This window comes from Morone saxatilis, unplaced genomic scaffold, assembly GCF_004916995.1.
Source record: "Morone saxatilis isolate NCDOM2014 unplaced genomic scaffold, NCSU_SB_2.0 Contig3, whole genome shotgun sequence".
Lineage (NCBI taxonomy): Eukaryota > Metazoa > Chordata > Actinopteri > Moronidae > Morone > Morone saxatilis.
Window position 1 is genome coordinate 15,876,832 of NW_023339873.1, and position 15,964 is coordinate 15,892,795.

Genomic DNA, 15,964 nt, shown 5'->3' on the forward strand with positions numbered 1-15,964 from the left:
GGAACCAATGCTGTTATCAGAGGAAGCGAGCTCTTAATGGCGAGGCCCAGAGGATGAAAGCTTTCATGTGGTGGTGGTCTTCCCCAGAACTGGCTTCCTCTGCGGTTGCATGGATCCTATTAGGCAATATGGGCAGTGAGGTCCCAAAGCAGGCTACTTTTATCATTTACATCTGTCTCACAAAGAGGCCTTCCTCTTGTAGCTCTAAACACTGCGTATCAGAGAAACATTCTCCCACAGTATCAAGTGAGGGTGGACACTCCCAGCAGTCGGTCATCTCTTATAGTTTTAACATACAGAACTTGAGTTTATAAATTGAATGTTTCTGCTGTTGCTGGCACTATCTATAATTCTGTTTTCTCTGCGGTCAGAAGAATGAGGCAGCAGAAATGCTGTTAATTACTGTGCCATGTCGAACAACTTGTAGTCATGGATACGAAAAGCTGCGAGTGAATGGTTCTCTGTCGAAGTTTGCTCCTAAGCCTTCACAGCACTGGGTTCTGTCTTCATAGCCGCTCCAACAGCTAAGTGACATTTAAAGTCATCTCCCGAAAGCAAATTACATGAGATCTGACATTCTGTTAATTAATAAATGCTAATTTCTCCACACAATCTCTACCGTCATTCTGTAGCTAAATACTTCTTATGCCTTTCTGAATGTTATTGCTACCTTGTGGCAATAATAAAGAAGTCCCTCTGAAGGCTAAATGTGCACACAGTCTAGGCAAGAGCTGGGCTAATGACAGCACCGCTAATGACGCTGAAGATGAGATAGCACCGAACTGCAGGCTAGTCATTAACTGCAGACCACAATGCACATCCAGATTAAACATAGATGTCATCGCAAAAGAAAACTCAGATCAAAACCTCATTTCAGTATGAAAACACTGTACATTCCAGTTTCAAGACGAAGGCAAAGAGTCGACTACCATTTATGTAAAGCAAACCACAGCTGTCTGCATTACTCAGCATGAAGGACAAACAGACTGAAAGTAGCAGATTGGGCTGCACAAATCCTGAGTTCGTACCAACAGAAGCAATCTCCCAACACCAAAAAAAAACACAAAACAAAACCACTCAATTCATCCTTTTAGGCTGCTGTGTGTTTTTTGGGTCAAGCTGATATAACACGGCAGATTACAAGATCCAAAGCAGCAGGCCGCTCTGATGACTTCAGCCTGGGACGAGTGTCATTTGATTTGACCTGAACATCCTCTCCGACAACGTTTGGCTTAAACACACATGGCAGGAAACTGTTGCACAACCAACTGCCACACACTATAATATCATCTGCTGTGAGGACAACCATTTCTATAGTAACAAAACTCTGTGCTGAAGAACAGGACCTCCAAAACAGGGTTATGGTACGATGCCGTACATTCCTTGGTTATACACACATACTGTGTGTCACACATATGATTAGTTCAGCTATTCAGACCCTCAAAAAGCAAATATTTGCTCCCGACAATTAAACTCATCTGGTATCAAATCGTCTGTGACATATGGCTCATTTGTCTCGCCTCTGACATTGTTCTGCAGATATTACAACCTGTTAATGACAGGTTTACATCTGCAGCGCCTTAACAGTCAGAGATCAAAGGTGAGCCATTACACTGGAATGATGTCAGTAAAGTAATTACTCTTCAAAGCAGGGACAAACCACTGTTCTCATCGGAGTTACCGCACTCACTAGTAATGCTATATTAAGTCCGTTGCATGGTAAAATCAACTTTCCCATACTCGGTCCTAAAGTGTTTTGTTCAATGCATTTAAGGTCCAGTTATTCCAAATGACTAAGAAAAGATGTTCTCACTTATCCATAGTGGTATAGAGCAATGTAGATAGCTTCTCAAAACAAGCTCTTGATCTTTGGTACCATTAATGTTTGAGATAGCTGAGAAATGTTATTTTATGCTGAACTCTATAAGCTCAACTAGTAGCTCGGCTTGAAATATGCTGTATATTTCAATGAGATGTCATAATTCATAATTCTATGTTTGGTCGGTTATCAAAAGGATGTCCTATTATTTGTTTTCACAAGTGTGCAGATTTGGGCTGGATTTTCCTTTCCCAGACTAAGTTCCCTTAGAAATTACTTGATGAGGTCAAGAGTGTTCTTGCAACACTATGAATAGAGATAAAATGAGAGGTTCCTGATTCACTGTTTAGACTAAAGGAGCCTTTGAAAGAGGGAGAGAGCATTACAAACCTGTCATAACAAGAGCTGTCTGAACCAGCACCTACACTGATGTCAGCTAATTACTGACAGGCACCAAGTAAGACAGCACCTCAGAAAACATGAGGTCATGGGACGTGCTTCACAGACCACAAATGCAGGGCTGTATTTGAATACGTTTATTTGACTAGATGATCAGAAGATCAGATATCACAAGCGAGAACAAATATGCTTTGCTGTTCTTCGTCAGACAGTCTGACACTCTCTAAGCACACTCAGGCGAACAGATCGCATTACTGATTGATACTCAAGGGCAGGCGAGGAGAACTGAGAGAGGCTGTCACTGTTGAAGTGGTAAAGGTGGTAAAACCACAGAACAACCATGACTTCATCTTAATCCACAAGGCTGTACACCAACCAAGGACTTCTACAAGGTGAGAAAAACCTCTGAATACTACAGTACAGTATGTTTTGTTACTTTTTTGTTGTATTTTTTTTAATAAGCGAAGGGATGCAGAGGCCAAATAAAGCAATTTAGCAATATAAGCTGAATCATTTATAAATCTGTTTACTGGCAGAATAGTTGACCCTGGACAGGTAACTTTATCTCACAATAATGAATACCTAAGCTTAATGTTATTCCCAGTGCTGATGTTTAGAAATGGAATCAATATCCACAATGTGTTCTCTTTTTAATAGGAACTGGACTGATAATTTGTCCGTCTATAAATGAAAGTTAGGTAAGTCTTACCAGGCAGTGCATTGTGAACAGGTGTGGCAATGTTAATGTCCTGCAGGTGCTCCAGGGTCTCGGTGTGGAAAAGACGCAGAGTGGAACCAGAGCTGAAGGCGATCCAGATGCCCACGCCAGCCACCACCATGTGGGACACCACCATGCCCTCTTCCTGGTGGGCCTCCAGCTGCCTCTGGATGCAGGAGACAGGGTAGGGCAACAGAAATTAGGCATTACCTACTGCACACTTAAAAGTGAGAGTGAGTTAACATTGGTTAGACTAAAACAGAAATGCACAAGTACAAGTCAACTTGAGACAAACCGTCCAACATCTAGACAGACCGAATTTCTGACTTGTCTGTCTTGTATTAGCTATGTGTGAGTAAACTAGAGAAAAACTATTTGAAAAGCATATGACACCAATCAACCCACAGAAAATCTGTCTCAAGTCTGTTTAGACTACACCTGCACATGCATTGTCCGTGGTTGTTACGTCTGGGACCCTGTGATTACACTTTACAGTCAAAATGAAATCAAAAGAATCACATTTCTACAATAGACAACACAGAATATGAAACAATGTTTTTTTATTTGGGCCAAATCCACCAAAGATATTTATTTAGTCCATAATTCAGAACACAATGAGACTGTCAGGAGTAGTCGAAACAGGAAGCACACTGAAAGGCAGTGTTTAATATGATCTTGTACATAATCATAAATTATTTTCTTTAACTCTTTCATTTCTTTCATTAGTGTGAACAAGGATAGTTTCAAATATGTGCAGAGTGTAAATTTGAATTCTCTATGCATGGAGATACACTGGGCTTTTTCCATCACCACAGGTTACATAATCTCACCACACATTGCTCTACATGTAGGTGGAGTTATATTTGGTTAAGGAGAGTCCATTCACAAGTGTGTCAGTAAAATGTTCTCATAAAATGTTGTGATGAACAATCTAAATGTAAATGTAATGCCCTGCATTTTTGTTTTTCACTCTTGTATTTGATCTACCTTTGATTAAGTATTTATTACATAATTATTGAAATATCCAGTTTCTTAGCCTTCTTACCATTTCTTCCTGTCAGTCTCTCTCTCTCTCTCCTGTTTCACTTACAGTCAGCACTTTGGACTAACTGTAAGTCCTAAGCGAGGAAAAGAGAGCGAGACAGGCAGGTGGTCCAGCATAATGAGCTTAATGAGGCTAAACAGATTATGAGTGAGTGCATGTCAGAGGAAGGTTACTATTCCTGGATCCATGGCTTCCATTCCCTAAACCAGGCCAGAACACAAACACTGGGAATACAATCCATATTTCAGGATATGGAAAGAAGGAACCCCAGGAAGGGAAATGAGCCGCCTTCATCCACTGGATTTTTTTTATACTTTAAGTGACCACAGTTTGCACTTCTTGGGAAATCTACCACACGAGAAATCACTGCACTCAAACCTAATCTCTGTTCACTGTTTCATATTCAGACTGGACTCAGACCCTGCTCTCTACAGATAGGTGATAGACATGGTATGTAATTGTAGCCTGACAGCATCAGAGCTAGGTTACGTACCTCTACACAGTGTGTGTGGGTGCTTATGATGAAGACCTGTCCACCTGATGAAGCCCAGAGGTGCTCCTCCACAGCCAGCATGGCCTTGACTGGGAGAACTCCCAGCTTCAGCACCTTGGGCTTTTCATAGCTCCACAAACCATCTGAAACAGCAAACACAATATTTCATCAGTACTAAAAAAAAAGAAATTGTATTTCACAAAATATCTTAGGAACAAACTAATAAAGTTGCAGTGTGATGAAACATAAGCTACAACAAACCAAATATTACTGTATCGTACATTTCTTCTGCTAGTATTAATGGATTCTCTTTTGCAATGGAAATCTCTAGCAATTTTTCATGTGACATAGTTAAAGGGATGGTTTACACTTTAGATGAAAGACACAGTAATAGTCGGTCTTTATAAATGTCGTCTGAAAAGGTCATCTGCATTTATAAGTCTGCTAATGCTGGTGGAGTGGCCATTGATGGATTTCACAGCCTTCACTATGAATATAAATGGGCTGCGAGGCATTAGTCAGAGCTGAGCTCTATCCCACACACACCTCCTACACACTCTGTTCTACATGTGCCTGGGCACCTACAGTGCCAGCTCTGCTGCAATGAAACACCCCATGCAGTCAGTGTCTTTATAAATATCAGCACATTACATTTTTGCAACCATTATATTCACGGGTTTAGATTTCAATCAATTTAGCTATAAAATGAGTCGAAGTGCTAGCTTTTTGGATAGATACAAGTTCTATGTTTGCTTGGTTTTATACACAAAAATGGGAATGTACATCAGTAAAAATGTTCTTTTCAGGTAATATGTACTTTTAGCTACAAGGGCCATGTGTTGAATACGAACTTCATTTCCTCCAGATACCACATTCCCTGAGTTAATTTAGGCCAGGAAGTGAATGAGGCCTCACCAACAGTGTTTGTTAAGAGAAGGCACAAAGGCGGCTATTGAAGGCAGAGGTGCCACGCAGGGAGAGATGTTCTTTCAGAGGTACAGTAATGACTGGGGAAGTGAGGGGTAATCTCCCACTAAAGTGGCTAGGTGGGATTAGTATTCCAGCAATGCCCTGTGTACATTATTGTAATAAGCATACTGTGTGTAGGTGAATGCACATAAAAGAAAAAGAAAATGAAAGAGGAATGGAGCAGCGAAGAAAAAGAAAAGAAAATGACAGGGGTGCCAACTTGCAGTCTTATGTAAGTCTGCCCACATCTCTCACTGCTTTAACTGTAGCATTCCTTCATGTCAGCGTCAGCTGCAACTAACTTATCATTGTGTATGTGCACAAACAGTAGCACACAATCCAGACAGTGAACGCTGATTAAACAAGCCAATCATTCTTATTATTTTGACAAACATTCAAGAAATAATGCACAATACTCTCAACAGGAAAAAGTAGATGATGCAGGATGGCAGAATATAGAAGACAAGAGATTATGTTATGACTGTCTGGCGTGTGACCTTTGCCGAGTCATTGCCTCCCTCTTTCTCCATCTCTCACACAGTCAGTCACAAAGGAAATAGCAAGCGTGGCAGAATGAGGCTGACTGGCCAGCTTCAGACACACTGCATCTACAGCCGGATAGCATTTCCATGCAGGATAACTCAGCACTAAAGGCTTTAAAGACAAATCAACATTCCTGTCTGTTCAGTTGTTTTGAACCTTTGATCAGCTGACAGTTTAACATCCAAGAATATAAGCTGATCACTTCTCCAAGCTCTGCTTGCTTTCTTCTCTGCAATGTAAACCGTGGGTCTACTTTAAATGCTAATGGAGTACAGGCAGAGCCTTTCACTGTGAAAACGTACTTGAGTAGCATTACAACAGGGATGTAGGGAACAGTTTCCCTACCAAACTATACAGGATGAGTCATCATTGTAGCATTAGGCACCATGTGCAAGTGACAGTGACAGAACTGTTGATAGGAAGAAATCATACAAGTCAGACTCAAAGCATTTAGTGCCAGGGGTTTCTTCTGGGAATTTATTTGAGCAGTGAGTGAATCTGTTGGAACATTGAGTTACCAGTGTCTAATAATTGGTATGTGGAGAATGAATAGGGAAAAAGAGGTGATATGTGCATCAAAAGGAGGCGTAATGGAAGCCCCATAAACATTCCTGAACGGCTGCATACACACATTATGTTTCCTTCAGGCTCACTGTAGCTCAACTGTGGAATGAGCAAGACTAGTTTTTCCTCCTGTGTCCCTGTCCTGAGGCCATCATCCATATTCCCTCTGTTTCCCTGTCTGTCTCTGTTTCTATTTTTTTTCTCTAGCAGACACAAGCCTTACAGACCAGCTTAACAGAACGAAAAAGCTAAAAAGTGAGTCCTTGGAGATGAAAATCTAATTTGAGTCATATGAGGGCATGGAAAGGAATGAATTTGTGTGACTGAGGTTAATAAAACATGCCTCTAGCAATGGTAGCATCACAGGATAGTGACACCAATACTTGTATTTGACAGCCAAGAATTACAAGGATTCAGTTTCCTTGTGTTCCGAAATATGTACTTATCTTTACCCACATTATATGATGCGGAGAAAAAGCAGAGACGGGCAGAGAAAAACACAGAGGAGCAGAGAGAGGAGGAAGCTTCTCTGTTCGGCACCGCTATGAAAGCCAATAAGAGATGGCACAAAACACAGAATGTGAAAGACTGTGGGAAGAGTGCAGCCCAGATCCTTTCCTCTAATGTGTCTGTGCTCGTCTGGGAGGGAAGGGAAGACATTAAATAGGTCACCGCTAACAGATTGGCTTCTCCCAGACAACTGAGCAAACGGAAACAGAACCTCAACACAGAGCAAAGGGAGATCTCCTGACCCTGAGCTACACAGTGAGCCTTTGACATACACACGACGCATTGGCAACCCAGTGAGTCAGAGAAAGAAAATAGCAGCGAGGAACCACAAAACAACATCTCTGCGTATGTTTTACCCAGAATAACATAACATTGTCAAATGTTTAGCAGTGTCAATTTAGCGCCACACTCTTTAGCAATGTAGCACATTAAATTTCCGTCCTATAATTAGAAAATCAGCAGATATAGCGCTAGTTGGTTTTAAAGGTGTGTTAAAAGTTGCGAAATCTAACAACAAAGTTACCAAGTCAACAACAGTGCTCTTATTCATAGAGTATACATGGCCAATTAAGGCTAAGGTTACAAAATGCAGGGCTAGTGCAGACTAAATATTTAAGTAAACACTGTCAGCCAACACAGTTTTAAAACCAAATCTAATTAACTCAATGAATGCATTTCTGTGTCACAATATAACAGTGATTTACCCTCGTAATTGCCCTAATTATAGCCATTTAAGAGCATCAACAAAAGTTACAAAGGTAGAATTCTGAGACTATAACAGATGAGATACACATTCATAAGTCCCCTTGTGAAAGACGCACCTTGTGATCTGGAGTAGACTGCCACAGAGCCGCTGACCAGGCCGGCGTACAGACAGTGTTTCTTATAGACCAGGCTGGTGACGGTGGACTTGTCAGGGGTGAAGAAATGCTGCAGACGTACTTTCTTGGACCGCTGGCTGCTCTTATACACAATGATGCTAAACAGATAAAACCAGGAACAAACCATATAGTGTCAATAATATATTGGTAATAGATACAGTTAGTTAGAGATTATTGCCCTTTAACAGTCTGAAGCCAGTACAATTAAATTAAATCTATTTTGTAGCTGACACAAGTGAAATGTATAATGTCTGAATTTCCATGTGAAGAAAGTGCACTAAGAAAATAAAACATTTAAATATTTTTATTTTTGGTGTACTCACTTTCACTTTTCAAAATAACTTTGTCAAATTTACAAGTGACTTCCTACGATTACTAGAGTGCTTTCTGACAATCTGAGAGAGAACATTGTGACCTGTTGCATGCAGTGCATACAGATGAACACAATACTTTTGAATGCTACGTGTCATTACAGTCCATTCAAGTTAGCGCAGCAGGACAAATACCGTAAATATATTTGATATCTCTAGTGATACACGCTTGTGTGTAGTTGACCCCTAAAACTGAGTACAAACCAGCAAACTGATTCCCACGTGGGGAATATCCTGAACTGTCTCCTATTAAAAAGTAACAGTATGATGTGGTTACAGCTGGCTTTCATAAAATCTAACCTGTAGACATGTTAAGACATTAAAGGCTTGCAGACACACTTCTGTAAGTACACTGTGTGTGTGTGTCTCTGTACCTGCCCTCCTCCATGCCCAGACAGACACTGGGGGTATCACTGGCCTTTGCTGTGGCGACATGGTTGTTTTCTGGGACCTTCTCGCCATTCTCCTGGGGTTGCTCTGCAGGGACGTAGGCCATGCAGAGGATACGTGACTCTACATTGAAACACTCAGTCACTTTAGGGCTTGAGTTCTGCATGGCCACTATGGATATCTGGCCCATCTGGTTGGTGCAACTTGCAACCTGAACAAAGATAAAGAAACATTTTGTTTTAGGGATACTTATATTGATTTATGTTTAAAAATGTGCATTGTTCAGTGACAGTTTATATATTACCGCACCATGAAAATAATAGTTCGAGTGATGTTTATATCTTTAACAGACCCAAGGGTTTATTTGATGTCCAGAAACACGGCATTAGCAGTTATTACCATACTCATAATAGTCATTGTTTATTTTGAGAAAAATTGAAGTACTGAAGCAATAAATTTCAAACCCTGATTGTCTTTCACAAGGGGGCATTAGACCTTTTTATAAATAAACAGCAAAAACCTACCATCTGCTCTGCTAACACATTATAATTAAAAACGTCTCTTTTCAAAAACTAAGAGTCAGACTCACTGACAGAAAAGTAGTTTAGCTTAAATAGTGCCAATAAACACTTGCTACAGCCACTCAACACACTTATCCACGGGGCTGTACTACTGTACACTTCAGGAGTAACTTGGTGACATCAGGTGTAACTTCCAGGTTAACTCGTACTACAAAAGGTGGATGGGGTAAAGTTTTACCCAAGGTATGCTGTCACCCTATAAACCCCCTCTCCTGCCCACAGTCTTGTGGAGAAATACACAATGCACATTTGGAAGATGTTGTACAGATTGTAAGAGGCTTACTGCAGAGGGTGAGGGTATTAAGAGACCAATAGAATCCTCTCGTTTACCCCGATGATGTTCTCTATGAAAGATATCCATTCTCATCTGAGGGAATTCAGTATCTATGCCGGCTTCTAGGGCCAGAATGCATTTACTAGGTCCCCAGTTAGTTGTTACAAAGATCAAAGAAGCATTTTATGCGGTTGCAGGTAATTCACAATATATAGGCTAGACCTGTATACAGAACACTTTATTTCCAGAGGAATCCAGAGGGTGATTGGTGTGACTGACTGTACATTTATTCTAACAGGAGCATTACATTCACACAGACCTTCAGCCCTTTGCTTTAGGGACTAGATTTGAATTCAGGTTTTAAAGTTTTCAGGCACAATTCCTGATTTCATGCATAGAACAGTGTTAAATTCATATTTCACACTTAATTCACTGCATCGTACACATTTCCCGGGTAACTTTTCACGCTCACTTACTTGCTTTAATTGCTGTTAATTCATTAACGGGTATATTTCTAAGATTTTATTTTTGTTAATTTACCACTTTAATCTTGGAAATCATATCACAAATGAAAGAAGAGTCCTACGACATGAAAACGGTGATGTTGCTTATGAATTAACTGTCGATAATGCACTGCCAAGTCTCCCTATTATTGTTGGCTCCTACTAGGGTGAGATTAGGTCGTTTTTTAAAAACTCTTATCCTGTTATTATCATTGTACATTCTTCTGGGGACAAATATGGAGCACGAGCCATTAGAAAAAAAAAAACTCTTCTTGCGCTGCCGAACAAAACTAACAACCCTAACAAACCCCTTTCATGCAAGCGCGCACAACCCTTATATTAAGTTGACACAGACTCAACTAACGAACATCTTAATTATCGCCGTAGTACCGTTTAACAATAGCAGGCAATCAGTTTGTCAACCCAGACTTTGCTTGATAACCCCGAGTTAGATCTGAGTAGGTTCAACTCCCTTAATAGAGCAGCCCTCAGGAAAGCTAAAGCCCATGAATGTGTTCCTACATCTGCTCTGGGTGGAAGAATATTGTAGGTAGCCATTATAAACCTTGACATAAACTCTTATTTCGTGCAATTGTTGTAATGTGAGCTAACACACTGCTTCTTTCTGAACGATGTAGGAAAAATGTCTCACCCAGACACAGCCATGGCCCACGATGGGCGTGTCTGCTGTGCTCTCTGTGTTGATGTGGGGCTCTGGATTATGAACAGCACATTCCACCTGCCACAGAACAGGAAGAAATAAGAGAGGGTAAAGAAAGAAAAAGAAACAGGTCAGATGAACACTTCAACACATTGAGTCACCATGTAGGAATTTAATAAATAACAGGTGCTTCTAGTGTCCGGTTAGTGTTAAATTGTCTCAAGATAAAAACCTAAAAGATCTCCAAGAGTTTGAGCCCTAATGAGAAAACAACCTACATGAGAAGGTATTCATTTGACACCAATCATTTATACTTTGCTGTTCAGCATTGTTCTAAAAGAAACAGCCCACACTAGTGTCACATTTCTAGCCAGCTCCCAACAATGTTGCTCTAATGAACACCACAACATTGCTCAGACCAACTGACTACTACTTAATGGGAATACAAGTTCCTTACATCAAATCAATCAATCACTTGGAAGTCTGACACTTCAACACAAGCAAACTAAAACAAACTATTTATCTTGTACTTGCAGGACTGAGAGGAGTAAAAGAGAGCAAAGTGATATTTATTGGCCTGTTTAGTGCTTTGTGAGTGAACCTGAGGTGGAATAGACAACAGCAAGGTATAGAAAAGAACTTCTATTTGACAATGCACTGGAATTAATAAATATCTGAATTATTTAAAAATAACACTGAAAACGTTGGTTCCAACTTGCTTGTTTCCTCCGTTTCCCTAGATTTAAGGCTTAGTAGGCTGTTAGTATCCATCCAAACTCAGGCCCCCATCAAATACAAAAGACCATATAGACACAAGGCATGTAAAACAATTTTAAACAAATATCCCTTTCCACATATTAGCATCATTTACATTAGAAATTGTTGGCAAGGATTTGCATTATTATTATCATTATTATTATTATTTTGCTGTGGTTACATCCATCCATCCCAGTTGTAGTCTGACACTCACACACAAGCAAACTAAAAACACACACACATACACATAAAAAACGATTTAATGAAAGAGAGCAAAGTTATATTTGTTGGCCTGTCAGTGCTATACGAGTGAACTTGGGTTGGAACAGAAAATGGTAAAGTCTAGAAAGGAACTCATGTGACAGGTGACATAAATATTTGTAGATGAATGAAGATGTTTAAATGCTGTACTGCATCCTAACTTTATTACACAAATCAGTGGAATGAATAATAAATAAACATATGAGTAAGATGTAATGAATGGTAACACTGAATACATTAGAAGTGTTGATTGTGAATTTGTGAGCATGTGTTTCCCAGTGGAATATCTCAACTGTTATACCTAACATGGAGAGCAAATCACTTAGCATGTCATGTATGATGTTTCACTTAACACTGTGAGTGGCACCCTGACCTGCTAGACTAGCCACATATCAGGGCCATAAAGTGAGCACTGGCCCGTACGGGGATCGAACCCGCGACCTTGGCGTTATTAGCACCACGCTCTAACCAACTGTTGTAACATATGTGTTTGACATAATAATGTAAGTGACATAAACTGGCCATGTGCTCTATTGTGCACACAAACTCTTTCCTTCAGTTGAGAAAGTCATAGGAAAGGAAAATGGCTCACCTTAAACTCCTGCAGTTTTGACATGACCACAGGCATTTGTCGAAGCAAGAGAGGGTGTTTCTGCTTTTTGATCTGATTCCCATCATCCTCTGCAAAGAACCAGCCCTGCAGGTTGTCCTCCTCTGAGGAAAAACACAAACACAAACAGCACTTGATTCAATAATGCACAGTATGCAGGAAGTGTTTATAAACCACATGTTATTTGTCTTTAGAAAAAAAAGACTCCAGAAGTCACATTGCAAAACTAAAATAATCATCTTACTGTACTTTAAATTACTTTTAAACATGTTTTGGTACAGCTTTCATTTTATGTAGTTAACCTAAAACTACAAGCCAATAATGACTGACAGTAGTAATTTTGATAATCATAGGCAATGGATTGAGGATACAGATTATAAACCAATAAAGTAAACTTCCATATTGTATTTATTCATGCATACACAATGAAAAAGGAAAAACAACAACTGTACAACTGAGACAGTGGAGGTGTATAGCCAGGCAGTGTGCTGTACTGTACCTAGAGCAAGCTTAGCCATCTGCAAGTTACTGATCCATGACTGTTTGATGGCTGGGCTGAGAGTATTGAACACTGCACTGAAGTAGGTGGGTTTACCCGACCTGCAAAGGAAAGGAAGAAAGTTAAAAGAAATTCCCAACTTGTAAAAAAGTCAGAATTCAGAACTACAGGCTGCTGCACTTTTTTTTACACATTAGACAGAATGGCAACAACACTGTGTTTATCATTTCTCTATGGAGCAACAATTTTAAATTGCATTTTAAAGTTGTATACCTTTTAATATAAAAGTCATCACATAAAGCTTTAAAAAACGGACTCATATTGCAGTCAGTTCATGAACCAAAGTTTTCATCAAACATCAGAGACGCTTTAACAAGATTGAACTGAATGATTAATGTACTGTGAGATGTGGCAACGCTTTGGCAACGATAAGGCCTGAATTCGCATTAACATTTCTCAAAGCAGTCATGTTGACGTGTGAATATTCAGTCAACTGATTCGCATCTTTCACATTAAAATACCCAATAGAGTCAAAGGAAAAGAGCTCGATCTAGGCTGAATTTCAGCCGAAGGGGCACACTAGTCTGCCTATTCAATGCTGACTAACTAGACAGACTGTGACAGAAATGCAATAGAAGTCAATGTCAATTATCGCTCCTACCAGTAGCTCATGTAGACATTATATGTGTGTATTTGTTGTGTGTGAGTGTGTGGGGTGCTGTCTGAAATCCATCATCCCTGTCACTGGCTGCTGGTGAGAAGTGTTGTGTTTTGTGTGTTTTGTGATTGAGGGATCAGGAGAGGAATGAGAGAGGCACAGCTGTGTTTCCAAACATACCCGTGGATAATCTCACCAGCTAAATGCAGCAAGGATGAGGGATGGAGGGAGGAAGTTTAAGAGAGAGAGAAGCAGAGAGAATGTGAAAAAGCCAAAACAAGGTGCACCCTTGGGAGACCACGTGTTGACTATAATAGTGTGTGGAAATGTGTGACATGAGAATTTGGGCTCAACAACAGCTGCAGTGCTAAGTAGCCTTTGGTTGCAAACACTGATGCACATTTCCTCTCCTGAGATTCATGCCTCAGATTAGAGCTGGTGGAGAAACTTGTTTATCCAAATATCCAAATGTGCTCGAAGACTCTCTCCTAAAGCTATGAGCATACAGGGTGGCTGGGAGGACAGAAGGAGAAAGCGGGGCAAAAAGGGATAAAAACAAACCTAGGATAAACAAGACATGGGTGGGGGGCAAGAACTGAGACTGGAGACTGTTAAAATGTTTAATGTGCTGTCTGTATGAAAGACCAATTAAAGCTAAAGAGGTGTGCGTATATATGTGTGTAAAACACAAACTTGTCTTGTTTGCCAGGCAGCTGGAGTTGGATCCTACACCGGTCAGCTGCCCTGATTTCCTCCTCCTTCTTCAGTATCAGCCTCTGGAGACCTGATACCCAGTCCTGGGCGACTGTGGGGTTTACATTCTGTACAAAAAGATATTGGAGAGATGGAAAGAAAATAAAGAGAGAAACATTTTTTGGGGGATTAACACAAAAATGGGAGGAGGAAGGAAATAAAAGTACTTCAGAACATTTAAACATCAATAATCTCAGCCCGATCCCAAGAGGATCTGCTCTTTATGACATTTACATTGAGTGACATAAAGATGATGAAGAAGAAAAAACCTGTCTAAAATAATTCAATCCAACAGTCCTGTAGCATAGGCTGCCTTTGAGAAATATATAACGCATAATTTGTTTTGATGCAGTGTCGGGGAGCTTTTGATTTCTGAGCTTGCAGTTTGTCGTGTTTTTGCATTAGACTGCATTATATTGGAGTGTATGTGGTTTAACACATGGCTCCAAAATGTATGAAGAACATTTCAGTACACATCTATTATTAGAAGACTGTCTGTATTATTTAGGTTATGAAATTTAGTGTTGAGGAAAATGCTTGTGTGTACAGCTTCCCGTTTCTTTCTTTCCTTTCCCATCCATCTCTCCATCCCTCCCTCCATTTCTAGGACACATGTCTCTCTGAGAGCTTCTCTGTTAATCTGCCTCCCACTCTGCTTCTGACAGACCTACCAGCAAAGCACAAACACAGCCTTGCACACACACTCACGCTGTGCAAACTATACCTCCATACCAACAGCACAGACCGGCTTGTGTATGTGTGTGGCCACATGATACGACAGGCTTGAATGGTGCAAATCAAGACTTAAGAGCCTCCTAGTCTCCAACAGACAAATTGCCCACGCTGGCACATTCCACAGCTTAAACAGTATATGCATATATAACAGCCCAGCCCTTATGGACATCTGAGGGGAAACAGTGTTATTTTAAAAGTCCTGAGGCACACGGGAGGAACATTTGTCTATGTCAACGTTTGTCAAGCTTCCAAGAATAATAATAGACTGCATAACTATTTCAAGATCTCATATTTAGTCAAATAACACATTAGATTTATGACTGGTATTAATTCTCTATATTTATTCTGATTAAGTGATCTGAAATAAATGATGGAAGACTAGAAGACTAGAAAAGTACTGATTTCAACTGATGTGGTACAGTACCTGGTAGTTGCCTTTGAGGCTGCTGATCATGGTGGAGATCTGGTTGACCAGGCTGAGGTCATGGATTAGGTTCTGCAGATCTTGGTACAGCTGACCTGGACCCATGTAAAGCTTGCCTACACAGACAGACACAAAAGCAAATTATATAAAAAGCAACATTTAACATTCAACTTTTACAGCCCAAATATTATACAATGGATGTGAAGCTATACTGGCTGTTGAAAAACAAAAAAGGTAGGCTAGGGCCCGAATTTGCCGATAGCAAGGAAACTGAGCTGAGACCTAAAAGGCTGATGTATAGAAAGTACACAAGTAGCAATGAGTGAGGCCAAGTGTGATGAGAGAGGCAGTTAAAATTGGACAAACAAAGAGAAAAATCAATAAAGGCCAATCATTCAGTTTCCCACTGGGAGCGGTGACAGCTCTGCAAACTTGGCAACGATTCTCATCACTGTGCTCACTTGTTCACAAGAACTCATGTTAGCTTTCAGAGGCCACACAAATATAATGTATTTGTTCTGGAATGTCAGCATATATCTCATTTATA

General features: G+C 40.2%; 1 protein-coding gene across 3 annotated transcripts in view; it reads right to left on the reverse strand.

Moving 5' to 3' along the window:
- Positions 1-15,964, reverse strand: part of arhgef10 (Rho guanine nucleotide exchange factor (GEF) 10) — a 48,885-nt gene that overhangs the window by 5,167 nt on the left and 27,754 nt on the right. For all 3 annotated transcript variants that reach the window (XM_035674019.1, XM_035674018.1, XM_035674020.1), the window contains 9 exons: positions 15,418-15,533; positions 14,199-14,326; positions 12,848-12,948; positions 12,331-12,452; positions 10,713-10,799; positions 8,687-8,913; positions 7,882-8,039; positions 4,475-4,617; positions 2,928-3,102 (listed from right to left, as the gene is read on the reverse strand). In XM_035674019.1, the coding sequence (XP_035529912.1) occupies positions 2,928-3,102; positions 4,475-4,617; positions 7,882-8,039; positions 8,687-8,913; positions 10,713-10,799; positions 12,331-12,452; positions 12,848-12,948; positions 14,199-14,326; positions 15,418-15,533 (1,257 nt within the window). The remainder of the gene's footprint in view (positions 1-2,927; positions 3,103-4,474; positions 4,618-7,881; positions 8,040-8,686; positions 8,914-10,712; positions 10,800-12,330; positions 12,453-12,847; positions 12,949-14,198; positions 14,327-15,417; positions 15,534-15,964) is intronic.